At 38.6% G+C, this 28,000-nt stretch overlaps 1 protein-coding gene across 4 annotated transcripts; it reads left to right on the forward strand.

Moving 5' to 3' along the window:
- The first annotated feature begins 841 nt into the window (after positions 1-841).
- On the forward strand, positions 842-27,998 carry LOC113069170 (collagen alpha-1(XX) chain). Of its 4 annotated transcripts, none has more exons than XM_026242191.1 (42): positions 842-978; positions 1,964-2,085; positions 4,582-4,686; positions 7,869-8,012; positions 9,105-9,260; positions 12,312-12,503; positions 13,088-13,255; positions 13,716-13,835; positions 14,274-14,438; positions 14,960-15,118; positions 15,211-15,383; positions 15,912-16,041; positions 16,335-16,480; positions 16,573-16,702; positions 19,395-19,534; positions 19,684-19,810; positions 19,894-20,033; positions 20,160-20,292; positions 20,375-20,517; positions 21,605-21,734; positions 21,874-21,993; positions 22,087-22,233; positions 22,325-22,381; positions 22,651-22,689; positions 23,257-23,395; positions 23,481-23,623; positions 23,710-23,819; positions 24,173-24,331; positions 24,419-24,496; positions 24,613-24,699; positions 24,825-24,878; positions 25,133-25,228; positions 25,313-25,366; positions 25,476-25,529; positions 25,614-25,667; positions 25,766-25,837; positions 25,974-26,009; positions 26,090-26,156; positions 26,283-26,471; positions 26,609-26,686; positions 27,434-27,592; positions 27,679-27,998. In XM_026242191.1, exons 2-42 carry the CDS (start codon positions 1,989-1,991, stop codon positions 27,705-27,707), a joined length of 4,719 nt encoding a protein of 1,572 aa, XP_026097976.1. In that variant the 5' UTR covers positions 842-978; positions 1,964-1,988; the 3' UTR covers positions 27,708-27,998. The 4 variants fall into 4 exon arrangements, with proteins under 4 accessions (XP_026097976.1, XP_026097977.1, XP_026097978.1 ...); XM_026242192.1 differs by having other exon boundaries at positions 21,877-21,993; XM_026242193.1 differs by having other exon boundaries at positions 15,214-15,383.
- Positions 27,999-28,000: the final 2 nt, after the last annotated feature.

The raw sequence follows: 28,000 nt of genomic DNA on the forward strand, positions 1-28,000 counted from the left end.
ACGAATTCTGAGTATGGGTCACCATACTTGGCTGAATGTCACTTCACTAATTCACTAATAAATCGAACCAGGCAGCATGCATTTTGATAGGAAAAGTTGGTAAAACGGAAAAACGCATTCGAAAATTTCGGACTTAAGACTTTGACATGAATTGCGAACACAAACTTTTATTTTTGCACACTCAAAATAACAAAAACAGGTTGCCAGGATGATTTTAGGAAAATGTCAAATAAAGCAAGGATGCGCATTTAATTAAAACGGTTAGGCTACTTACTTAAGTCAGATATTAATCGCATATCCTACTATGATTTAATTATATTTTCATGAAAACAGATTTTGATGTTTTTAATCTATAGCCTATACATTTTCCTAAAATCATCCTGGCAACCCGTTTTTTTACCCAGGGTTTAAAAAGGTGTCCCAGTCAGGTGAGTGCAAAAACTTGTGAACGATGATCTTTTATAATTGTGGCATCACCGCTTAGTGAAGTCATGTTACAGCTCCCTTTAATTGCTGTTTTGGACACGACAATTAATCATTTACAAATTAAGTACTGCTTCAGACATACGAACTTGTTTTTTTCCCCGACGGTTCTGTCAAGGCTCATTAAATCAGGCTGCTAAATTTATGCTAATTAAAGCAATCAACCACGCAGTCTGTTCAGACAGTTCTGGTAAACTTTGTTTATGTAGAAGCAGGTGAGTTTTGTGTGTGTAGGCCTTGTGTCTCAAAAACACATTCTGGGCAACAGTTTCTTTTCTCTCTCGAGCCTTGCAGAACAGCTGATATACCACCCTGACTGACTTTCCCCCGCCTCTTTATTACTAGAGGAGGGCACTACACCCGTATCAGGTTTCACACCTAACCCAGCCGAACTACAGACATAAACGGCAGCAAATGGGAAGTGAGTGACCGGGACTCGATGTGTTAACATCTCTTACCTGTGTGGAATGCGCCAGGTACACGCTTCAGCCTGAGGTAAACTATAACCTAATAGCCTTTTTTGAGTTACGTTATATATATATATATTTTGTGACTGTGCTTTTCTCATGGCTTTGCTGCAGAAACAAGCTGTTGCGGTTTTGAATTATATTTAATTCGCCTTGACTCGCTGTAAATGTTCCTATTCGTTTACGTTTGTGACTTGAGTTAAGCAATATATATATATATAAGTAAGTTTTGAGTTAATAGAGTTAATAATGAGTAAGACAGTCAAGTCCAATCACCTAGTAATACGCAGTTCATCCTATGTTTGCGCGCTGCTTCAGTTTTGTGTCTCATATGCGCTTGTGTAGCAGTAATAGCTTTCGACAGCTCTCTATAGGTGTGGTATCACAACAGATTAAACTCTTTAAAGTTCCTGATATCATCTATTTCAGCTGTATTCCGTGCAACAAGCCAATGCATGTAAAGGCCGTCTTATTATGGCCCAAAGCGAGGGGAGGGAGGGGGGTCCAATTAAAATAGCTGTCAAATAATTCCACTTCTCACACAATATACCAACACACTGCTGAGAAGGTTATTTTTTTCTGTTCTCTCCATTCATTTTTGATGTGCACAGGTGGGATTGTGATGGGTCAGTTAGTAAACTACATTCAGGTTTTGCAGAGGTGTGTTTATGTGTGTATAACAGGTGTCCATGCAGCTTTCCCTCACTCGTCTTGTAATAGTCTTCAGTGGGTCTGTAATGACCAGTTTGTTGCATCCTTTACTTTAAGTGTCCCATCTCTCTCTGTCTGTCTTTCTAGCTCCCCCTCATTGTTTAGGAGAGTATATTTAAAGCCGTGTGACTTTAAAAGCTTTGAAAAGTTTTCAATCGAAAACAACAGCTAAACAACTTTATGGTGCCAACAACCATAACTGATTTTAATTTTATCATGATCCCTTCTGCTTTGATGTTTGTTTGGAGTGAACGAAAGTTACACTCATTTTTGCCTGGCTTACAGTGATCATTTTCCCACAGGTCTTTAATTGATACCTGCACATTTATGATGGCCCACAGCTTTCCTTCCGTCCCCTCCGAACGAACGACACTCATCCTAGTGACGGTTCTCCTGGTGCTGGTTTCTGAAGTCCATTCCCAAGGTTATATTTTGCCTTTTACCTTTCACTCAAGCCGCTCATTTACTAGATATGCACCATATTTTGGACGATATTGAGAATAATTTTTATAGTACGACGGATATCTAAAATAATGCCAATATTAAACGTCAGTACTATTTTGTACTGAAAGGTAATTTGGTAAGGTAATCAAATTTAATATGAATGTAAACATAGAAAATGTTTGTGCACAGCTAAACATTGGCAGATAAGGAAAGAACTAAAATAAAGTAAAATCTACTTTTGTAAGTCCTTAACTGTATGCTTGTTTCTGTATTTTTCTTTGAAAGCCGTGGATAATTGCTAGGGCTACTTTAATTAGATGTCCTTTTCTCTAACCAAAATGCAATGCCAGTACATTTCAAAATGAAATAAAGGGTCAAGTAGCATTCATGCACGCAGGCAAAAATAGCAATCCACATATAGCTCCCTTCTGGTTCAGAACTACATTCCCTTTCTTATTTATTTAAAAGTGAAGTGTATAGCTTTGGATAACAATGTTCCTAATAATAATCCAGTTTGCAGAAACAAATTTCATGTTTATTTATATATTACTGGTTCTTTCCTAGTGTCACAGAAATGATACTTCTAACCATTAATTCAGTTAATTTTATTTTATTTTCTGAATGTTAAGGCTGATACTGTAGTATACATTTGTACACATCACATTTGCCTTGAAAATGCATTTACAGATCCTTTATTCTGTCTTTGTAGTTTTGATAGCATCTCAAATGCTGTCAGCAAACACACAGCTTCTGTTTTATTTGTGAAATGTCATCTGCATTCCAAACAGTCCTTCTAATGGGACCAAATTTACAACCCACTTGCTAGAATAGTGTGTCACAACAATGAAAAACAATGAAAAACCTATAACAGTGCAGAAACACTAACATTTTAAACTCCTTTTTAGCCAAATGATACGGATTTTTTTTCCCACCTCAATCTGCCTAAATTGTATTTTTCCCCAAGGGAAGGAAATTCTTGGTTAGCAGTACTCCAGAAAAGAATAGTCTAGAATGCAAACTTACTGCCTGAGGCCATTGTGCAAGATTGTGGAATCCCTAGACAACGGCACATAGCGTTTTGTGGATGTTGCTACATTTGGGAAAGAAATTTGCTTTAAAAATGCTTGGAATAATTTATGTGTCCCCTCTAGCCCTGTTGTTATCTCTGTCATCCCTAGAGGATGCATGCTGCGCGTGTGTTTTCCACACTGTTTTTGTCTGAGCAGTTGGCCGCACATTTGTTGACTTCTGGGTTGGTGGTGCTGCTGTGTGAAAGCTTCCTTTTGCCTCTGATCCACTGCCAGTTAACGCAGACCATGGATATTTATTTGTAGCCACACTGTGAAAATTATAGTGTAAGAAGCTAATTCTACTGATTTTCACCCTTAAAGGTACTTTTATTGCTGTAATCTAATGCAGTTATAGAGTAGTCATATACAATAATAATAATAATTTTACTTGAATTAAATGTTGGTACCACATGAAACATTTTGTTTTATACCTGCAACACAGCATTTCATCATTCACCTGGTTTTATATTAATAATAACAATATTACAAATTTTATAATATTATATTATAATAATATATATTTTTACTTGAATTAAATCTGTTAATTTTGTTGCATCATTTAAACCTAATAAATAATTTTTATAACACGTGAAAGCCAGTACTCACTATTCCCTGCTTTTATAATAACAGCAATAATAAAAAAAAAATATATATATATAAATACATTTTTTCCCATTGAATTAAACCCCTTAATCTGGATGTTAACGCATTTTATACCTAGCCAAGCATTTTTTTGTACAGTGTATGAACCCAGCATTTCACAGTTTCTCTAATTTTATTCTTTCAATAGCATAATTGGGAGCTTAAAGACACTACAGTAAGAGAGGACAAAGATCTTCATGTTTTTTGGGGTCATCCTCGTTGTGACACTTATCTGGGCTATGACGTTACATGCATGCAGCCCCTTCAGGCTGACCTTCAACCCCACCGAAGAGCAGATTTCCTGTGGTCCTCAACCCGCTGTTACCCTGCAGGGCATTACAGGGCCGGCTTTGAGCGCTCACGGACAGCTGGGGAGAGGGGAAGAACATAAAAGAGGGGATTGTGGCAAGCTGGCATGTGGAAATTATGCAGATAAGCTGAAGACAAGGGCAGAGTTGAGCAAGAGAACAGTGATGAAGGAAAAGGAGGAATGAATGAAAAACTTCCCGTGCAAATATTAAAACTTTAGAGGGGAAGTAGAGGGGGGGGGGGCAGTCACTGAGATGCTTTTAGAGGAAGACTTTGATCTTTCAAGGCATTCATTCAGTATCTCATACATTCTGTTACACATTGTGTGTGCATCTGGCCAAAGACTTATCAAATGACTAACAGTCTTAACTACATCTGTTTTCTTTGCTAATAATGTGTTTAGAATTTTTATTCCAACAAAGCATGTTGCATAAAGTCTTAGTATGCATTTCTAGGCCGTCTGAAGCTGACTGTTCTGTCTGAAGATCGGCTGCAGATCAAATGGAAGGAGGCAGAAGGGCCGGTGCAGGGCTATAAGGTCCGTGTGCGGCCCATCACAGGTGAGACTGGAGTTAATTGTAAATAATTAAGATTAGATACAGTATGTGCACGCACTGACACACACACACACACACACACACACACACATATATATATATATATATATATATATATATATATATATATATATATATATATATATATATATATATACACAGTACTATTCAAACCCTTTTTTAATGTTTTTTTCTCTTATGCTCACATAGGCTGCATTTATTTACTTATTTACTTACTGTCAGTTATAATCTATTTATAAGATCCTTGCAAAATAAAAGTATTCTCACTGATTGTCATAGCATACAGCAGTCATCACTGGTCGCTCCAGGGCAGATTAAATCATCTGCTGCTCTGAGGAAACACCCAAATTTTGGCCGCTACACAAAACAAGATTTGGATACCACTGAAGCACTTGATTTATTTCATTTCCCAACAGAATTTGAGATTTTGAAACAAAAAAATGTCAGTAAGTAAATAAATCAAATACATAGAAACGTTAAATGAATAAACATTTAACATCAAGGACCTTTCTTTCTTCTTTGTAGAACAGTACATTCTTTTCCCACTGAGTAAGCATTCAGAACAGGTGAGGAATAGGAAAGCAGGATTTTTGAGCGATGATCGAATCAGGATAGGCATAACCTTTGCTCAGATCTCTTCTGTGTGACTTCTCATCTTGCTTTTACCACTCTATATAAGTGTGTGTCCATATCTTTCAGTTAAACCCCTACCCTTTACCTCTCTCTTTCCCACCATTTCTCTCTCTCTCTGTCTTTATCTTTGTCTCTCTTATCTTCTGTTCCGCCCTTGTGCTCAGGTGAGTCCAGGCAGGTCTGCTGCAGTCTTGAGAAAGTTCATACAGCAAAACAAACAGCACACATGCCCCACACTGCTCCAGGCAGAGACAGACAGAAATAGGCATTCATGTTTCCCAAAAAGAATCTCACACTCCGCCATCTTTTGATGATATTAAGGTTTAAGTTAAGTGCAGTTTCTCACAGTCCAATCTCTATGTGAGTATATAATTCACTACTCTTATTTTCCCTCATACCTTGAAATGAAAAACCACATGCTGTGTCTCATTTCGAAGTCTGCGCCTGCAGGAGGTGGCCTTTGTCAGTCTCATGCGTCATCAAGTCTGTCTCATTTCATAAAAGCAACTTTTATATTCCAAAATAAGAAAGAAATTACCGTAATGCATACCTCACAAGTAATAATATGTTTGTGGACAACAAAAACCACTTCTGGAAGACACAACATTCACTTCACACCACAATCATATGCATACTACATTTGAATATATATTTGTGTGTGTGTGTGTGTATGTATATAATTTATTTAATTAAATTGTAACATTTCATTTTTCATTTAAAGGGATAGTTCACCCAAATAGCAAAATTATGTCATTAATAACTTACCCTTGTGTCGTTCCAAACCCGTAAGACCTCCGTTTATCTTTGGAACACAGTTTAAGATATTTTAGATTTAGTCCGAGAGCTCTTAGTCCCTCCATTGAAACTGTGTGTACGGTATACTGTCCATGTCCAGAAAGGTAAGAAAAACATCTTCAAAGTAGTCCATTTGACATCAAAGGGTCAGTTAAATTTTTTGGAAGCATCGAAAATACATTTTGGTCCAAAAATAGCAAAACTACAATTTTATTCAGCATTGTCTTCTCTTCTGTGTCTGTTGTGAGAGAGAGTTCAAAACCAAGCAGTTTGTCATATCCAGTTCGCAAACGAATCATTTGATGTAACCGGATCTTTTTGACCAGTTCACCAAATCGAACTGAATCGTTTTAAACTGTTCGCATCTCTAATACGCATTAATCCACAAATGACTTAAGCTGTTAACTTTTTTTAATGTGGCTGACACTCCCTCTGAGTTCAAACAAAACAATATCCCGGAGTAATTCATTTACTCAAACAGTACACTGACTGAACTGCTGTGAAGAGAGAACTGAAGATGAACACCGAGCCGAGCCAGATAATGAACGAAAGACTGACTCGTTCACAAGTCAAGAACCGTTTCAGACGCGTCCGATTCATGAACCGAGGAGCTGATGATACTGCGCATGTGTGATTCAGCGTGAAGCAGACTGACACACAGAGAGCGTCTGAACTGAACTGATTCTTTTGGTGATTGATTCTGAACTGATTCTGTGCTAGTGTTATGAGCGCGGGTAAACAGAAGGCTTGAATAAAGGGCAATCATCGCCAATGACGCCATTACGTCGAGCGCAAAAGAACCGGTGAACCGTTTTCTTCAACCGGTTTATTGAATCGAACTGTCCGAAAGAACTACTGGTGATCCGAAAACTGATGCAACCGGTTCTTGACTTCTTGAATTACTCTGGGATGTTGGTTTGTTTTAACTCAGAGGGAGTGTCGGCCACATTAAAAATGTTAACAGCTTAAGTCATTTGTAGATTAATGCGTATTGGAGACGCCAATCGTTTAAAACGATTCAGTTCTATTTGGTGAACTGGTTCAAAAAGATCTGGTTACACCAAATGATTCATTCGCGAACCGGATATCACAAACTGCTTGGTTTTGAACTCTCTCTCTCTCTATTTTTGGACCAAAATGTTTTTTCGATGCTTCAAAAAATTCTAACTGACCCTCTGATGTCACATGGACTACTTTGAAGATGTTTTTCTTACCTTTCTGGACATGGACAGTATACCGTACACACAGTTTCAATGGAGGGACTGAGAGCTCACGGACTAAATCTAAAATATCTTAAACCGTGTTTCGAAGATGAACGGAGGTCTTACGGGTTTGGAACAACATGAGGGTGAGTTATTAATGACATCATTTTGCTATTTGGGTGAACTATCCCTTTAACGTTTCATATAATTGTTTATTAGATGCACTCATAACAGATGTATTCATTTTAGACAAAAGCAGTCCGTTTTTCAGTTTAGTCTCAAGCAGTTTTGACTGAAATGATCAGGAACAGTTCAAATAGTACATTAATATTTTTTTCATATCATAAATTTAAGGGAACTTCCTTAGCTTAACCAATGGCATATGTTTGGGGCGGGACTATCTGCTTCTCCACTCAGGGCAGAGGATTGTTTTAAAAACCTGTTTTTCTTTTTTAGGTGTTTAGTGATGTTAGTGACATAAAGATTACAGACAAATACAGCTTCATCTAAATCATCAAATATTCTCTTTTCTAGAGGTTCCTCAGCCAGAGCTGATGCTCACAACTACACGCGGCCGGGCCACGGTGGCAGGCCTGGACCCCAGACAGGAGTATCTCCTCCAAGTTATGGTGCTCAATGGGACGCTGGAGAAACTCATGGCAAAAAGACGCTTCACTAGTAAGACTGGAGGATAAGAGGATGTTGCTTTGTGGTTGCAAACATGGTTAGAATGGTCACTAGGTCATTGTTAGGCGTCATTATAGTCAACCTACAACTCCTTCCTGTGGCTTCTGTGGAATATTTCACCTGCTAGGCTAAAACTCCCAAGGCTAAAATGTTTTTATTTAGAAAACTAATTGCACACCAATACTCAACAAGCTACACAATTTGAGCTACAATTCATGTCTGTACTAAAAACATTGGAAGTTACAGTAAGTCTTAAAGTTCTATTCAGATTAGAGGTTTCCCTTCTGATTTGTTGTTGGAGGTGTGGGATCTTCCCAAAGTGCTTTTTGTGCACAAGAAGCAGAAATCTGTATGTGGTAATTCCCAGTGGTACAAAGTACAGAAACAATCCCATTAAACACATTACTTGCTCCGCACACACAAACAGTGTTCAGAAGAGATCTGTCTGTAATTGACAGTGTTGAATGGTGGATTCCTGTTGGATTACAGGCTGGGACTGACGCTTGTGTCTTTACAGGCACAAAACACTTTTGGAATTCCCTTTAAAACACAGAAATATCCCACCGAAACGACCACCCTGAAAGAAACCTGATATCAAATGATGAAATACCTGACTTTCAGATTTCACTTCAGCTGTGAATGTGCTAAAATAAGAATGCAAACACCAGTGATAAAAGTAGTGTGTTATGGGAGCTCAGACGTTATTCTATAATAGCCTGGTGCTGTCATTGTTAAAAGATGCAGACTATGCCAAACATCTGTGATACGTTTGGATGAGAAGTCGGGAGAGTAGGTTACTGTGTCTCCCCGTGCAGGTCTGGACAGGCCAGTTGTGAGGTTTGGCTAGAGGGCCAGGCTTGCTTGTCTGAGGGGGATTATTCCATTGTTCTCTCATAAAAGCATAAGCATCCACTCAGTTTTTCCATGTCATAAAGGTGTTAATAAAATGGGGCTTAAACACTGTTTGTTTGTTTGATGTAGTAGGACGAACCTAATAGCTTACTAAATAAATCAGCAAAAATGTTATTGTTCACTTCACATCCTTTCACATTTACACACACCCATTCTCTGATTTCTTGTCAGTCGATGGGTTGCGGGAAGAAGAGTTGATCCGCAGCGGGAACAGAGAGCAGAAGAAGAAAACTCACCCCATTGGCTCTGGATCTGGAGAGGTGGATGACGTGACGGAGGCTCTAGCAGCCCTTCCCACTGTGCTCTACCGAGAACCAGTGACTACAGGTAGAGGATTCGCAAACAATGTCTGCCAGTTTGTTAGAAGTTAACTATATATGTATTTGTAAATACAGCCTGATCTGCAAAATAGGCTTTGTGTTTTATACACTAATATTTAAAGGGGGGGTGAAATGCTCGTTTTCACTCAATATCCTGTTAATCTTGAGTACCTATAGAGTAGTACTGCATCCTTCATAACTCCAAAAAGTCTTTAGTTTTATTATATTCATAAGAGAAAGAGAGTCTGTACCGATTTTTCCCGGAAAAACACGACCGGCTGGAGGCCTGACGTGTGGGCGGAGCTAAAGAATCAGAGCGCCAGTAGCATGTGGATCTGTGACATTACCGTCAGGGAGAAACCATCATCCAAAACAAACCATGGCTTACAGTCAGATTCAGCCGTTTATTTATGATCCAGAATCAGATCCCGAGGCTGAAACTGAACGAAAGCAGCAGCAGCAACGACTCGCTCCGAGCGGGGCTCGAACCCAGGTCTCCGGCATGGGAGGCGGACGCACTAACAAGGAGGCAGAGATATTTTAAGCAGTTTTACTCACCGCCTGCGGTTCCAACACACGATCGTGACCCTTTTTCGTTGGGATTGCATCATCCTTAAGAAATAAACAATACGCAAATCCGTCGTCAAACTGGGCCTTGTTGTAAAACAAGCATCTTCGAAATGCAGGGAACAAACACAAACACTTGCACAACTCCGTTGATGCTCTGTAAAAATAAACTCCATCCACTGGTCCCTTAACACTAGCACTACCGGAATTCTATAACTACTAGAACTGCCAATAGCGGTCATTTTGACTGTTCATACCAGACAGCAGTGAATGTCATTTTTGTCATGTTATATTTACTTCAAAGCTTCTATGGTCATGTTTTATGAAAAATGTGGGGTAATTTAAGCATACATAATATAATATGTTCGTGATATTATTGTGTAAGAGCTACTAGACCTCCCACAAAAGTGCATGCCGCAATTTGCTTTCCGCAATTTGCATCCGGCAGTTTGTTTATTTCATGAAATATCAGTTTCGTCAGGGCTAACATAATAATAATAATAATAATAATAATAATAATAATAATAATAATAATAATAATAATAATATTGTTGTTGTTGTTGTTGTTGTTAGAGGCTATCTCATTATAATATTGAAGTGGGTAATTATTGATAACAGCCAGGATTGTATCGATAACATACCCAAAGTAGCAGATGAAATGACAGTTGTCGAATTTGAAGTGTCCACTCTCCTTTTTTTACGAACCGGAATTATCTCTGAATCACTCTCAGAATCAGTGTCAGACGAACTGTCAAGAGACCAAGAGACATCGCTCTCTGCTCCTCCATCAGACTCTGCATCATCAATGTTCTCAAGCAAGGATAAAACCTCAGTGACAGTCATTTTCTTTCTTGTTGCCATTTTGACGGTAAAGCTAAGTTTTAGCTTAGCAAAAGCATACAAAACTGCCAGAGAAAGGTTGCTAGGCAACAGCTACGCACATCTTTAACGGCGGGAAAAAGCACTGAGGAGATACAACGCCTGTAATATGTGCGGTCAAATTGACCGCTATGGCCATTCAAGGTAGAAATACTCAGAACTCTTTTGTGTTTTGTAATTTTAATAAAATAACAATGTTAAAATAAAATTTACATTAATTTAAGAAAAGTCATGGAACTGTAGTTATATGGGTTTTATTTCAACAAAGTTATTACATTGCAAATCTTTAAAACGGTCAAAATGACTGCCTTGGTAGTTCTAGTGTTAATGCTGTTTCTCTTTTGGTAATCTGTGCAGGGTTGTCTTGCCCTGGCAACCAAAAACACACTCCTTTTGTGACATTTCGCGACGCTCTCGCTCTGATCAGTGAATGTCTGTTGTGCTCTCAGTGCTCTGCTATACGGGAGCGCGCGCTCTTCCGGGAGAAGTGCCCTAGGACCCATATAAGGAAATTCCGCTCCATCTAACGTCACGCAGAGCCATACTCGAAAAAAACTTTCCGAAACTTGTGACAAACCGGAAGGAGTATTTTGGGAACAAAAATACTCCTCCAAACGTACAACTTAATTTTTGAAACTTTGTCCATGTTTAGCATGGGAATCCAACTCTTTAACAGTGTAAAAAACTCAGTATGCATGAAATAGCATTTCACCCCCCCTTTAAAATAATAATAATAATTTTATTCTGCTGGGATGCATTAAATTGATTGTTTTTTGGAAAAAATTTCAAATAAATGCTATTCTTTTGAACTGAATTCTTTAAAGAATCAAAAAAAACCCCAAAAAACATAAGCATCGCAACTTTTTTTCAGCATTGATAATAATAATAATTTTTTCTTGAGCACCAACTCAGCATATTAGAATGATTTCTGAAATTGTTATAATAATATTTCACAAAATTACTGCTTTTTTTCTATATTATAAATAATAAATGCAGCCTTCATGAGCATGACGGAATTCTGTGAAAAACTAAAAATGTATATGCCTGTTGTTGCAGTTTTGGCTCCAAGCTCCATATGTATGAAACAGTGGTACTAAAAAATGTTAACAGCATAACATTTCTTGGTGGCAAACCGAACATACTGTTATAGTTCCTGCCCAACCGGGTGTACAAAGCAGAGGAGCCTTCCATCCCGCGGTCTCTCTGTCATTATCAGTGTTTTACTGGTGGAGCTACAGATGGTTGAACTGGCGCCAGCTCTACTATCTTACCTGTTAATAAAAGTCCATTCATCCTCCAAATGCCTGTCATTAATGCAGCAGTAATGGGACAGGGGACTGGACCTGTGCTGAGTGTGCATTTAGACCAAGGCGGGGTGTGGGAATACAGACACCATCACTTGTTATTGTCACTCATTTAACTGTCAGGGATTTTTCAGTCTTCCAATACCCTATTCATAAACCACTTAACATGCTTAAACATTATCAACATACTTATATTTTATTTTGCAGATAATTTAAGCTTTTGCTTTCATATAGCAGTTTTTTAGGTGCAGTATATAATACATTTATTTAAGTATTTATCTTAAAGTTATGTCTTTCTACTGCTATAGAGCCTCCTGTTGTACCTGAGCTTGAGCCAGAAGTTGACAGAAACACCAAAGAAAAGAAAAAGAAGAAAGACAAGAATCGATCCAAGACCGAGGATAAAAACGATCAAGAAGAAAATGGAGGGAAGTCAGTGAGAGAAGAGGTCTCCATCACCAACAAACCGAGAAAAACCACGCCAACCCAACCTGTCACAGGTAATGCCACTCACAATTCAGATGAACTAAAGCAATCAGATGGGCAAACCGTTAATGAAAAATCAATGCTCATTGTTATTGACTTCATAAATAACCAAATATAAAAGTATGACACGCATTGACTCAGTGATACAGGAACATGTTAGGGTCAGTGTTTAACAGAGTTAATGAGCTGTGTTTCCTGTGTCTGTGTAGTGAGGGCTAATAACAGAATTAGGGACAAACCAGAGTTAATAACACCGTGTAGGTTGTTATCAGGGCCTCTTGTGTGCCCTCAGGACTGAAATTTGTTCCCTCCTTTCTCCCATCTGTAAAAAAACACACACATAGATAGGAATGCACCATTAAGAAACAGTAGATGTATTGACAAAAGGCATCTTGCAAAAGCATTGCACAATTTTTTTTATATAGGAGCAGATAGGAATATTGAAGAATATTTGAAAAGATCCTTGAATACACTTCACAGCAAAGTGCAAAAATTCCCAGGATAAGAGACATTAAAAGATACAAGTTCCACTGCTTAGTGCTCAGTGTGACCCTTTATTAAAAACCGGAGTGTTTGACTCTTGCCCATGTGTCTCAAGCTGTTTCCACACGAAAGCCATTTGAATGCAGCGCTGGAGCTCAGGCTGATCTGGTTCTTCTGGTGGATGGATCCTGGAGCATCGGCCGCACAAACTTCAGGAAAGTGCGTGACTTCCTGGAGGGTCTGGCTGTCCCCTTTCACATTGGGCCGCAGGGTGTGCAAATAGGTGAGATGTTATTTCATACATTGTAAATGTATTGCAATTTTCAAAGATATGCTTCTCAGTGTCAACCCTTAATTTTATTTAATAATTTACTTAATGAAAGTTTAGTTTATACATTACTGTTCAGTTTGGCATTTTTAATGGTTTTGAAATAAGTATCTTATGCTTAAGTTATGAAATAACTCTGAGTCCTGATTCCCAAAGCTGAATTTTCATCATCATTACTCCAGTCTTCAGTGTCACATGATCCTTCATAAATCAGAAGTTCGATTCCCTTCTCGGGGTCTTTTGCCATTCCCGCTCCCTCCCTCCCAGTGCTTTCCTGTCAACTCTCTACACACCTATCTATAAAAAAATGGAAGAAAAGAAAACTATTTAAAAGTTTATAAATGTTTTTGCTGTCACTTTTGATTAATTGAATGCGTGCTTACTGATTAAGAGTATTAATTTGTTGTTGTTTCAGCATTATCTCAGTACAGTGGAGATCCACGGACAGAGTGGCATCTTAATAACTTCACCTCTAGAGAGCCACTTCTGGAGGCCATCAGGAACTTCAGATACAAGGGAGGCAACACTTTCACAGGTAATGGTAGATTTATACACTGTATATTTCTTAATGACCTGGGGTTCAAATAAAATATTCTAAAAAGGAAATTTCGGAATCTAATTCCTGATTGGAAGTGCCACATGGACCATTCAAATAATTGCACCCCTGTGATATCATATTTTTGTCACCATTTATAGAAATTCTTTTTTTAACATGGTAAAGAGGGTTCTAGGCTCTAGGGTTCTTGATTTGCATTATATAGTGCATTATATTTTTGCATTATATTACAAATCTTGTCCATTATAAAGCTACTAAATGCACAGTTTCTTATAATAGTGGCTTATTGTTTTTTTTTGTCTAATAATCTGAATGCTATATACATCACACATCAAGGTAGCCCAGCAGTGATGAAAGGATGCTTATATGAAACGAATACGAGAGTATTGGTTAATTTTTAACATGTCTATATTTCAGGTCAGGCTCTCATACATGCTCTTGAGAACAATCTGAAGGAGGAGGTGGGGGCGCGACCCAACACCCCACAGTTCCTGATGCTGCTGACTGATGGGAAATCTCAAGATGATGCCATTGCTGCAGCTAACAGGCTGAAGAATGCCGGCGTAGAGATCATTGCTATTGGTGAGAGCTTTTTTATTTTCGCTTTTTTTTCTGCTTACCAAGGCTACATTTATTGAATAAAATAGTCAAAACAGTAATATAGTTAATATATTTAACATAATTGTTTTCTGTTTTACTATATTTTAAAATGTAATTTATTCCTGTGATGCACAGCTTTTTTTCAGCACCATTACGCCAGTCTTCAGTGTCACATGATTCTTCAGAAATCATTCTATTATGTTGATCAAACATTTCTTATTGTTTAAAACAGCTGTGCCATGATACATTTTCTTCGGATTCTGTGATAAATAGAACAGCATTTGTTGGAAATAGAAATAATTTGTTACATTTAAAAAATGTCTTTATTACCATGAATTTTGATGTGTTGTGTCAATTTAATGTTTAATTAATAAAAGTTAGACAAACAGTAGTTTAATTATAGTATATGCTATTGCATATGTAAAATGACCTTTGCTATAATTATGTGCATATATTATACACACATAAAGTTTTATCTTTATTTCTTTCCCACTCATGTCCAGGTGTGAAAAATGCAGATGAGGCAGAGCTGAGGCAGGTGGCGTCTGAACCGCTGGAGCTGAATGTGTATAACGTGAATGATTTTCCTCTGCTCAGTAAACTGGTGGGAAGATTAGCACGCATCCTCTGTGGCAAGATTGAAGAACGTGTTAAAGCAAAGAGTAGGCCAATCACATACACATTGGTTTTCATTATAGTAATCCAAATTCCCACATGCTCCCATTGAAACAAAATGGTATATGTGTTTTTCGAGAAGGAATGGAGCGTCCCACTCAGGACCCAGTTCTGTCCTATCCCAGCCCAACTGATCTGCAGTATGTAGGCCTAGGGTCGAGAGAGGTGCGCCTGCGTTGGACCGTCCCTAGCAAAAGTCCTCAGCAGTACAGAGTGGTGTACCACACCGCTGAAGGACAGAGTCTGAAAGAGGTGAGCCAAGTGTCTTGCACTCTTTTCAGCACTAAAATGTAAAAGCTAAGTCTGCATACATTTCTGAAATCAAGAACTTTTTTTTTGAATGATTATACACTGCGACCTTATAAAAGTACATTTTATATTTCTCAGTATTAATTATTTTACTACCGTTGAATCACTGCCATTACAACTCCTCTACTGTGGCGTCATGGCATAATAATAAATAACGGTCATCCAGGGATTATTAGACAACTGTTTTATGAAAACCAAAAAGAGTTTGTACTCTTTTTTCACCCTCTGTATAGTAGGGAAGTGTACAATTTTGGATGCTGCCTAAAAGTTGGTATCTTCCAGCCATTAGACTGGTATCCTGTCAAGATATTAAAAGCTGGAATTGCTTGTATCTGATCACCATGGTTTAATTTGTAGCGCCAGGAACTGAAGAAATGTTGGTTTGTTGGTGCCACCTACAGGATGCAGTAGTTGTAGTTGAATTCAGAAAACTCACTTTGTTTTTATATGCATGTTGTTGATTGATTTTAGGTGGTGGTGAATGGAACAGACTCCACAGTTCTGCTGACAGGACTGTCCTCACAGACACAATACCACCTGTCCATCTTTCCTGTCTATGAGAACAATGTGGGCTCTGCTCTGAGAGGCACCTTCACCACTTGTGAGTTTCAGCACTCAAAATGCATTAATAACATTTCCTAATTTAGATTTTAAAATCCCAAGACCACATTCAATATCTGGGATTTTAAACTTGGGAGCAGAACGTTTTAGGATTTTGCAAATGAAAAACAAATACTATGGCATAAATTAATATACATGTTATAAATGTAAATTTAATTTTGTGCAGCTAAAGTGCTTTTGACGTTAAAGCAAAAAGGGATATTTACTTATTTTTATGCTAATAATGTAATTTGGTCTCACTGCGTATCATAATAAATGCTCTCTGCTTTAAAGTACCATTGGCGATACCTGAGGCTCTAGAGGTCACCGCTTCCTCCTCTAGCAGTCTGCGGGTGCGTTGGCAGCCGGCCGCTGGAGCCACACAGTACATGGCCTTATACTCTGCACTCAACGATGGAGAGCCTGATGATGCCAAAGAGGTGAGCCTGGGACATCTCACAATGTGGCTCAGTGTTTCTAATTCTGTTAGAATGGTTTGATGCCATTCGTGTGCTCTTGTTTCTTGTGCCAGGTGAAGTTTGGACCAGCTCAGACGGACGTGGAGTTGGTGGATCTGATGCCATCCACAGATTATTCAGTCACGCTTTATGCTCTTTATGATGAGGACCCCAGTGACCCAATTACAGCCATCGGCACCACCTGTAAATACAGATTCATTATCAGCACTTTCATAGAAACGTATCTACCTAGTCTTACGAGACTGATTTTCCCATTATCCTCACACATGCTTTTATCCACTTCCCAGACAGGTGTGACAGTTCTTCTTAAAGGGATCATTCACACAAAATTTTACAATTCTGAAAATTGACTCAACCTCATGTGATTCCAAACCTGTATGACTTTCTTCTGTGGAACATAAAAGATGACATTTTTAGAAATGTTCTCTTTGTCCTTACTATGAAAGTCAGTCAAATCTGTTTAGCTTAAGATTTTTTTTTAAGTACCTTTTTTTGTGTGTGTGCAATGACATGAGGTTGAGTAAATGTTCAGAGAATCTTTTTTTCTCTCTTTCATAATGTCTTAAAGGGGTCATTGGATGCCCATTTTCCACAAGTTAATATGATTCTTTAGGGTCTTACTGAAAAATCTGTAACATACTTTGGAAGTGTAAAACAACACACTTTTTACCCTGTCAAAAACAGCAATTTTCATAGCAAGCTAATTTTCCTTTAAGGGGGGGGGGGGGGGGGGGGGGTGAAATGCTCGTTTTCACTCAATATCCTGTTAATCTTGAGTACCTATAGAGTAGTACTGCATTCTTCATAACTCCAAAAAGTCTTTAGTTTTATTATATTTATAAGAGAAAGATAGTCTGTACCGATTTTTCCCGTAAAAACACGAGCGCCTGGAGGCGTGACATGTGGGCGAATCTAAAGAATCACGAGCGCCAGTAAGCTTTTGCGTTGAGAGCGTTTGGAAGCTGTGACATTACGAGTGTTTGGAATAATGGCGTAAGGTAACAACGTTATTTTTTCAGTAACGGGGTAATCTAACTAATTACTTTTCCCGTCGTCACAACGCTGTTACCATTACTGAAAGTTAAATGCGGTGCGTTACTATGCATTGATTTAATAAACTATGCAATCCGAACGCACCCCTGGCTCACACAGCGAGTGAGGAGGTGGGTTAAAAACGAGATAAGCGATTATGATTAGCTAAGGCAGAGTCATATGTTTCATGGTAGCCAATCAGAGCCAGTGTTTTTACACACATGCCGGCAGATACACCAGCGGTGCCAAACACACACACACGCAACAGCACAGATTCGCAGCAGCAGCAGAAATGGCAAGTCAGGAGCAATCCAATGAAAAGTTGGCATTTTCAAGGTGGAGATATAAGCGCTACTTCAAATTCATTGTGTTCAAAGGCAAGAATGTGCATGTAATGTGTGACACGCATCTACAAAGTTAGTGGCCAAAAACACTTTTCTTACAAAGATAATACTTGAAGTGCAGGATAAAACTCTTGCTGTCTTTTGACGTGCAATAAATATTGAAAGTTATGTACTAACACCTGTCTGTTCTACTCATTTCAACTGACTTGTGAAATTGCTAAAAAAAATAATAATAATAATCATTGATATATAGCAACTTTTTTTTTTTTTTTTTTTTTTTAAGCTGTACATGTGGAAAGTGCAGTTTGATGACAACATCGCATGTTGTTTACTTGATGTGCTTACACGCCGATAGCTAAGTTAACAACACAGAGATATTTGAAGCAGTTTTACTCACCGCCTGCGGTTCCAACACACGATCGTGACCCTTTTTCGTTGGGACTGCATTATCCTTAAGAAATAAACGATGTGCAAATCCGGCGTCAAACTGGGGCTTGTTTGTAAAACAAGCATCTTCAAATGCAGGGGAACAAACACAAACACAGAAGTGCCCTTAGGACCCATATAAGGAAATTCCGCTCCATCTAACGTCACACAGAGCCATACTCGAAAAAAACTTTCCGAAACTTGTGACAAACCGGAAGGAGTATTTTTGGAACAAAAATACTGCTTCAAACGTACAACTTAATTTTTGAAACTTTGTCCATGTTTAGCATGGGAATCCAACTCTTTAACAGTGTAAAAAACTCAGTATGCATGAAATAGCATTTCACCCCCCCCCCCCCTTTAAATGCTAATTAGCTCTGCTCACCTCGCCCCTGTGACATCACACAGCCAAGAATCTGAAAACTGCTTTATTTGAAAAAGTGGATATCATTTATCTGGATTTTATCTAAGTCCACTGGGTGGAGTTTAATCATTATATTGTGGTTGTGTACACACACTACCAACACACATTTCAGTTCAAACAAGTGAATTTTGCATCAGATGACCCCTTTAAAAGAAGAAAGGAGAGGAAAAACTACCAATAAACATAATATCTGTCACTAAGCACCATAAATTAGGTCAGAAAAAAAAAACTGGTTGTAGATTCTCATGTTTATGATAACAGCCACGTTAACCTCTTTGTTGCTCAAAGGTAAAATAAAATGAACATGAATGGAAACTGTCAAACCAATATGTGGTGGCAAGATGTCGATTAAATGTCGATGAATTATTTTGAACCAATTTACAATTGACAATAACAATTATATATGGTAATTCCCACCATTAAAAGAAATTTAAGAACTGATTAATAATTCAGTTTTAAAAAACAAAAATACAAAATAAGAAACATTTTTATTTTCTGTCAACTCCTGACTGTAACTTCTCGTACCTGCAACTCAGAAGTTTAGTCTCTTGCGATATTATTTAATTGTCCCACAGAAATCCCTTGGAAATTCCTTGATGTCTTTTGCTCATTCCCTCAGTTCTTTCTCTCATCTGTCTATTTTTTCCAGTCCCACTGCCGTCTCCTCTCAGTTTGCAGTTTCCCATGGTCAGTCACAGCACTCTGAAGGTCACGTGGGTCCCTGGAGCTGTCGATGTTCCTGCACACCGCGTCATCTACAGCACCAATCACGGCAGTGATGTCAAGCAGGTGAGCAGATGCCAGAAGTCACTTGTTAGGTCTTTGTCGTTCTACCCAAACTGCTTTGAATCTTTCATCTGTTTTCAACATTGCTAATAATAATAAACGAAGTGAATCAGTATATGTTCTGTGTTGACTATGTTCTCTCTGTTTCTCAGGTGGAGGTCAAAGGTGTGAACACAGTGTTGCTGCAGAATCTGTCTTCCCTCTCCAGGTATCTGGTGTCAGTTCAGTCTCTCTACGAAAAGGGCCTGTCCACTCCTATCACAGCCAATGTCACTACCTGTAAGTTGCAAACATGATGACATGTTTAATTTTTGTTACTTCAGTTTAGAAGTATGTTCATTATATCATCTTTAATCTTCCAGTAAGAGTCCCAGCTCCCTCGGATCTGAGAGTCACTAACTTCTCCGGCAGTGACATAACCGTGCGATGGGAAGCGGCGGCGGATGACGTGGTCTCTTATCTCATCAAATGGATCTCCCTCAGTGAAGGAGACCTCAGGCAGGTTAGCTCCAACTCTAACACTTCCTTTGTTACATACGTGCTATAAATACTGATTGAGTTAGCTAACATAAATGTGTGATTTATAGAATCAGGTGACAATAGGTGGTAATTCATGGATATATTGCAGTTGACAGTAGATGGGGAGAGTGAGGGGGCGATTTTGGAAGAGGTTAAGGAAGATAAGGAGTATCAGATTTCCCTCTCTGCATTATATGCCGATGGCGCTCAGAGCGAGGCTGTGGCTATACGATACAGCACCTGTGAGTATATATACTTATATGCATGTGATTCCTTTGACTACAACATGTGAATAACTGGGTTGCATTTTTTGTGTGGCTTTAGTATCTGGAGGTGGTCCGAGCAGTTTGTCCATCTCAGAGGAGACAGCAGTCAGTATGCTGGTCAGCTGGGTTCACCCCAACGCTCATGTGCTGCAGTACCGTGTGTCATACACTCCACTCAATGGGGATGCAAGGGAAAACACAGTGAGTGCTTTTAGAAGAATGAAACCTCTTATTTTGTATTGCCTGTGTGTATTCATCTACTTGCACTATAGAGCCCATATTTTGGAAACAGGTATTATAGAGACATGGGTACTTGGGCTCTTACAGTAACCACTCAAGACCATTTAGAAAAATTGCACCACTCAGGTCATCTTAGCAACCATATTGCAATTGCTTGACAACCACGCACAAAACCTGAAGATTCTGGCATTGGCCTATGAATGGCCAAACACCAGTCATGTTTTCTTTAGACAATGAAAAGATCTAGTTCACACCAAATAAATTAAAACATTTCTGATAGCTGAAATAAAAATCCAAATTATGAAACCTGAAAAAATAATCTAATTACAAAACAATTGTTAACTCTAAAATTATATTATGACCATTAAATCAATAATGACCATTGACAAAATTAATGTTGATTATTCAAACTTGATAGTGATAGTGCTAGACGGTCCTAAAAAAATTAACTGTTATATTAATATATTATTATAATATTAATATCCTACCATATGATATTGATAACATTCAAAATTGTAAGATTTTTTTATAAAGGAATTCATACTTTATTTAAGGAGGGATGAATTCAATTGATCATCAAAAGTGTCAGTAAAGATATTTGTTACAAAATATTCATATTTCAAATAAATGCAGTTCTTTTGAGCTTTCTATTGATCAAAAAATTGCTTAAAATTGTTATCAGCTTAGATTTTAGTAATTAATATTAGACAGCACAAGTGTTTTCAGCATTGATAATATTAATAATAATAATTACAAAAATCTTGAGCATCAAATTAGCTTATATTTTTTTTCAGTGTCATGTGACACTGAGGACTGGAGTAATGGCTGCTGAAAATTCAGCTGTGCCATCACAGAATTAAATTCCATTCTAAAAGATGTTCAAACAGAAAACAGCAGGAAAAAAGAAAACTCAAATAAAAGACAAATTTAAAATGATAGATGTAAATTTTAAATTCAAAACTTTAATAACCCTGGAACATTGCACCGTTGCTTCATGTTGTGTGTTGTGTTGTAAATGAGGTGTCCTTTTTTTGTGTTGGTTAAATAGGTGTCATTGCCCGGCATCGAGAGGCGCGTCCTGCTGCAGAATCTCCTGCCTGACACTCGTTACAGTGTGCTGGTGACTGCTGAGTACCGCAATAGAGAGGGTGGCAGCGCCTCAGCCCAGGGGAAGACCAGTGAGACACACACACACACACACACACACATCAAAACAGTATCTCTAGTATTACAGTGTATAAACTTCCCACTGTACATTGCTTTGCCAGACAGTGTCTCGTATTTACTCTCCTCTGTGTGTTTCTCTCTCTGCACAAGCAGCCAGTCTACGAGTGAGCAGCGTGAGTGTGGTGCGGTCTGACCACTCCAGTATATGTGTGTCCTGGAGGCCCGTGCCAGCGGTCAGTGGCTATCGCATAGTCATCCAGGCCCTCAGAGGTAGCAGCTCAGCTTAACCGTTTTTGGAAAAAGTTCTAAAAAAGGTAGTTTGTTTTAAGTTATTTACTTTTCTCTCTGGACATTTGTGCTCAGATAAACAGACTAAAGAGGAAATAGTAGATGCTGCTAGCAGCAGTCACTGTTTCTCTGAGCTGCAGCCGGAAACGGTCTACCGCATCAGTGTGCACTCCCGTGTGGGAACAGTAGAGGGCGCTGCGGTCACGATCCTTCACCCTACTGGTCAGAAAACAGTTTGAGTCATACTTCAGCTTTAAAAAATAACTGATGTTTGTTTTGCTCAACTCTAATAATATGTAATTCTCTCATAAAGCAACTGCTCCAGTGAGAATTCAGGTTCCTCCTCGGCTGCATCCCATACAAAGAGAAGGTAAAAGTTGCAACAGTTAAGGCATGTTCAAATCCAACACAGATAATTCCATAAGCATTCAGTGAAATCAGGATTTTGAATCGAATTAATGCATACCTTTTCATCTATTCACACCAAACCAGTTGACAAGAGAACAATGGAAATGTACTGAATGCAAATCAACTGAAAGCAATTTGCTTTGCTTTTCCTCATCACTTTTGGTGTGAACAAGCCTTTCATAAAAAATATAGCTTTCTTCAAACATGTCATGATGTCTTTTTATTTCTCAGTGTGTCCTGAGACGACGGTCAGAAATCATGTGGTTAAAGGTATGGTAATATTTACATTTTACACTTATTGCATTTGTCAAATACTTTTGTCCAAAATGACTTGTTTTGACATTTAGGTTTATGTATGATCAGTTCACACATTCCCTGGAACTCAAATCCATGACCATGCACTATGCATTTTCTAGCACTATGCTCCACTTTTTGTGCTTTGCAGAGTTTGCTTATTTTCTGTTTGCTCATACTAGCCAGTACTTAATTACACTGGTGCCCAACACATTTTTTAAGATTTAAATATCTGATTTTATATATATTTTTTTATTTCTCTTTTTTTTCAAGATTTATAGATATAATATACAGTAATATACATTTTACATTCATATATATTTTTTAATTAAGTATTTTAATCGTTTTAAATAGTTGTTTTTATATATTATATTTTTTTTATGTTTTTGTAAATGTTGTTTACAAATATAATAAGCTGGAAACTGGTTACTTTTTACAGAAAGCTCCAAGATTAAATTCCTACACTCTTAGATGTCAAACCTGAGTTAACAGGCCATCCTTACTGTTGAGCCCTAAACAAAAAAGTGAATTTGTGTCTTCTAGGCTTCGACATGATGGAAGCGTTCGGTCTTACTCAGAGAGCACACTCTACCATTGAAGGTGTGGCAGCTGAACCTTTCATCTTCAGCACCTTACCCAGTTACACCCTCTACAGAGACGTACAGCTGACCCAGAGCACAGGGTGAGAACACAAAACACACACACTGTTACACACACACTCAGTTACACCCTTCATTCAGCGCTCACACCCTGTCCGTCTGTCTCAGCTTCATTCATCCGGCTGGCTTCTCTCCAGAACACACCATCAGCATAGCCTTCAGGCTCTTGCAGGATTCACCCAGGGAGCCCTTCGCCCTCTGGCAGCTCACGGACAATGACTTCCAGCCCAAGATGGGGGTGGTGCTGGACCGTGAGTGCATGGACACTTGAGTAGATAAATTCAAGGACTATTCAATTGTAGATCCCAAGTTCATTAGATGCTTATTCTCTATTTAGCTGAGAAGAAGGTTCTGCTGTATTTCAGTCTGGACTACAGAGGAGAGATACAGGAACTGACCTTCGACCAGCCACAAGTCCACTCAGTTTTCTACGGAAGCTTTCATAAGGTTTGTGTGAAAGTTTTTTTGGTTAATGTCGCTCAGTCAGACAAGCTTTACAGAACGTCCCATAGAAATGTACTGGAAATTGACAACAGTAATTGTTATTATTACATTATTTGTACTAATCAGCCATTACACATTAAAAATTTAACTTAAAATCAGAATGTAGGCAAAACTTTTTGACATCAACTAAATTTGAAAAGTTTATTATAGATAGAAAAGTTTAGAAGCTTCTCTCAAAATGATAGATAGCAATATTTTCTAAGGACTGGTCAGTAATGTTTTAGCGAAGAGGTATAAAAAGAAATACAACATTTAATATGCCACTGATTCTTCTCATCTCTTTAACCGATTGGCAGATCCATTTTTCGGTCAGTCAGGTGAGTGTATCTCTGTCTGTAGACTGCCAGCGGGTTGGCGAGAGGCCCGCACGCCCCCTGGGAACTTTGCCCACTGATGGTTTTGAGATGTTGGGCAAACTAGTGAGGACACGTGGACCTAACAGTGGATCTGCGGCGGTGAGTCTCACCTCATGAGCACAAACATACTGAGAAAAGTAATGAATATAGACATATTAAGGCAATGTGTATTATATTTTTCTCTAGTTCCAGCTGCAGTCCTTTGAGATTGTGTGCAACACTACTTGGGCATCAGAAGACAACTGCTGTGATCTGCCCTCACAGGTACATGATCAGACTAGGTTGAGTTGACCCATCAATATGGCACGGAGTTACGTGATGTAGTGCAGGATGTCTTAAAAGTTCCTTCTGTATTTTAAGTGTGGCTCTCTGTTCCCTAGAGAGACGAGGAGAGCTGTCCTGCCCCTGCTTATGCATGCACCTGCACCACCGACGTCCCTGGAGCACCTGGAGACACAGGGCCACCTGTGAGACTACAACGCTGCATTTTTAAACTGACAGCAACATTAGAAAGCTTGTGAAATCATTTTAATAGTTGTTGGAATAATCAGTGTTGTGATAATTATTGTTGTAATGGTATGCATGTATTCAGGGGAGACCTGGCCCTCGTGGGGAGAAGGGAGACAAAGGAGAGGTGGGACAAAAGGTAAGGAAGCATGAATATGAATTTGGGTTTGAGCATACAACTATTATGTTAGCCACTAATTTAAAAACATTTAGAGTAACTGTTTTCTATTTGAATATATGTGCTTTTTTTTCTGCGAAAGCAAAATTGAATTTTCAGCATCATTTATGCTGATTCTACGATGAAAAGAATGTTAAAATAGATATCTTTTGAAACATTATATATGTATTTACTGTCACTTTTGTGTCTGTTGTTCCTTTTCTGCATCTCTCCAGGGAGAGGTGGGCCCACCTGGTAAACCGGGCCCTGAGGGCGGCTTTGGCACGCTTGGAGCTGCTGGTCCACGGGGAATAACTGTAATGGGCAAAGTGGTACGCCTACACTTGTTCTACAGAGAAGATCTAATGTATTAGCACTTGGAACAGATTTAAACCCTGTCTCTTTGTCTTAATAAGGGCCCACCAGGAGCAAGAGGGGAAAAAGGAGACATTGGAAGGCCTGGGAGCCAGGTGAGCTTCAACAACCAGCTTAAAGGCCATGGTTGTATTTGGTCATATTATTATTTATTTATTTTTTTCTGGTATATCTCACTTTTTTTAATTTACTTTGTGTTAATAGGGTTTACCAGGGCCCCCTGGTCAAAAAGGTGAAGAGGGCATGCCTGGTCCTAAGGTACGTCTGTGTGGTTAGAGGGAGGTACTGTCCTAAGTGTGTTGGAGTCTGTCATTCATCCTTATGTCAATAAATTGCCCACAGGGCACCAGAGGAGTGGAGGGTAACATCGGTAGCCCAGGAATCACAGGCCCAAGAGTGAGACTTAGCCTTACCTATATGCATTCATTGAATATTTCATACTGTACATGCTTTCATTCCACTCTTTTTTACATTTCTGTGTCTACAATTTGTAGGGCTTCCAGGGTTTGCCTGGTCATCCAGGGCCAATGGGAGAGAGAGGGCCATTAGGTCCCCTAGGGCCCACCGTAAGTAAACTTTATGTCCTTCATCCATCCGGTCCAGCTGAGATAGATGGCCAGAAAAAATTTGATATATTTGAAAAATGTTGGATAGAAATTAGCTGTTACGGATGTGTTCCAGATGACTTTTTCTCTTTCACAGGGTCTTCCTGGAAGTAAGGGTGAGAGAGGCGAGAAGGTGGGTTGCAAGTGACATCCTTGCTATATGCAAACCATAAAATAGATTTTGTTTGTTTTAATAATTCTTCTGCTTATCAGGGTGAGCCACAGTCTCTTGCCATGATCTACCAACTTGTTACACAGGCCTGCGAAAAACTTGTGCACAGTATGTAGTATATTCACTACATCCATTTGAGTCGCAATAAATGCAGAATTTAAAAGCATCTTTAATGGGATTCTTGTCCTGAGTAACTGCATCTCAAGTATGAGCTGATATAAAACTGTGTTTTAGATGAAGTGTTGAAGTTGGATGCTTTTCTAAATGAGATGAATCGAAAGCCAGTGCCCATCCAGGAACCAGTAGCACCACCAGGAGAGCCTGGGATACCAGGGGGAAGGGGGCCACCTGGAGCCCGAGGCCCTCAGGGTCGACAAGGAAGCAGAGGAGAGTCTGGGAAACCAGGGTACCCTGGTGAGCAGGGTAAGCCATGACATATTCATTTCTTTGAAGATGCCATCTGCCGGGCAAACACCACATCTGATGGTCATTAGACACATTAGTTGATTTATAGACATTCTGGATTAAATTATGGAAGTATTTCTGTGATTGACTTGTAGGACGCAGAGGGATGCATGGTGAGAAGGGCTCTCCAGGAGCAAATGCGGTGGGACCACAAGGAATAAAAGGATTTGCAGGTACTGAACCATATTATTATAATCATCTTATTTAGGTTTCTGTTCCCAAAGAATGAAAAACATTGCAAAAATATATTTGTAATTATTATTTTTGTTTTCAAATAAAACAGCTAAATAAAATGCACCTGAGAGACGCAAAGAAGTAGTAAAGGAGTATCTTTATTTGATAAAAAAAAATTAACAAAAATTGTTATGTGTATAAACTGTCATACCTATTAACAGGATTCCGTGAGGAATAGAAAGTACAAAAGATAAGCATTTATTTGAAATAGAGTTCTTTTTTTACATTAAAAATGTCTGTGATTGTGATCAATTTAATGCATCCTTACGGAATAAAAGTATTCATTACATAAAATGATAATTTTTTAAAAATAAACCTTAGCGGCCTCAAACGTTTGAGCAGTAGTGTATATCTGTAGTATTGTAGTGTATTCATTTGTTTTACATCACTGGCTAATTGGTTTTATTTGTCTTTGTATTTTAAGCAGACAAATAATGGTATTTTTTCCAATATATTTTTTTCTGAAAATCGGTCCTGTTTTTCTTTTTTTTCTTTTTTACATAATTTAGCTTTTACACGAACACAAATAATGTCTTTGTTATGAATTTTTAAGTGTTACTTGTACCACTATGTATTTCTACTTGTAAAATACAGATTTAAAAAAATGTATATGTATAAATGTCTGAATGCACTGTAGGTCACTTTGGATAAAAGCTTCTGCTGAATGCATAAATGTACTTGTACAGGACCTCCGGGTGAAGCTAAAATAGGGGAACCAGGTCCCAAAGGTGAGGCTGGTAATGTAGGACCACCGGGTATTCCAGGAGCTCCAGGTCAGCAAGGAGAAATGGGTCCCCCTGGTGTATGCGACAGCAGTGGATGTTATCAAGGACCCCCGGCTGCAGGTAAACTGAATTGTGTCATTATGAAAACACCGTAAAAAACAGTGTAAGTTCAAGTGGGTAAATTTGCTGTTTATATCATTTTTCAGAGGATCCATTCCCTGGATACCAGCCTTGAGTTACTGAGAAGTAGCTGTTTTACTTCAGCACTGCCAGAATCATCTCTCTCCCCAGACTTTGTAGAAAGACACTGTGTGACTTAGTGGATAAAGAGATTCTGCCAGACGTTGACTTCGAATGAGCCAGTCGATGGACTCTTTTGACTTTATTTTCTCCATGTGGAAGCTGATCTTATCTCAGTACTCCCATTCTGAAATCACCAAAGCACTGATCATCCTTGACCCTGTCTTCCACCCAGTATTCATCCTGATCTACTGCTTGGAGACTACAGTAGATGCATGTGCAGAACTT

The sequence above is a fragment of the Carassius auratus genome, unplaced genomic scaffold, assembly GCF_003368295.1.
Source record: "Carassius auratus strain Wakin unplaced genomic scaffold, ASM336829v1 scaf_tig00000876, whole genome shotgun sequence".
NCBI lineage: Eukaryota > Metazoa > Chordata > Actinopteri > Cypriniformes > Cyprinidae > Carassius > Carassius auratus.

What these genes read in the sequence shown, in the direction of transcription:
- LOC113069170 (XM_026242191.1), top strand. Translation starts at nt 1,989, where the DNA reads ATGATGGCCCACAGCTTTCCTTCCGTCCCCTCCGAACGAACGACACTC. An exon ending in GGGAGGCAACACTTTCACAG is followed by an intron (nt 13,836 to 14,273) that starts GTAATGGTAGAT and finishes TCTATATTTCAG; the next exon opens with GTCAGGCTCTCATACATGCT. An exon ending in CTGGAGACACAGGGCCACCT is followed by an intron (nt 24,700 to 24,824) that starts GTGAGACTACAA and finishes GCATGTATTCAG; the next exon opens with GGGAGACCTGGCCCTCGTGG.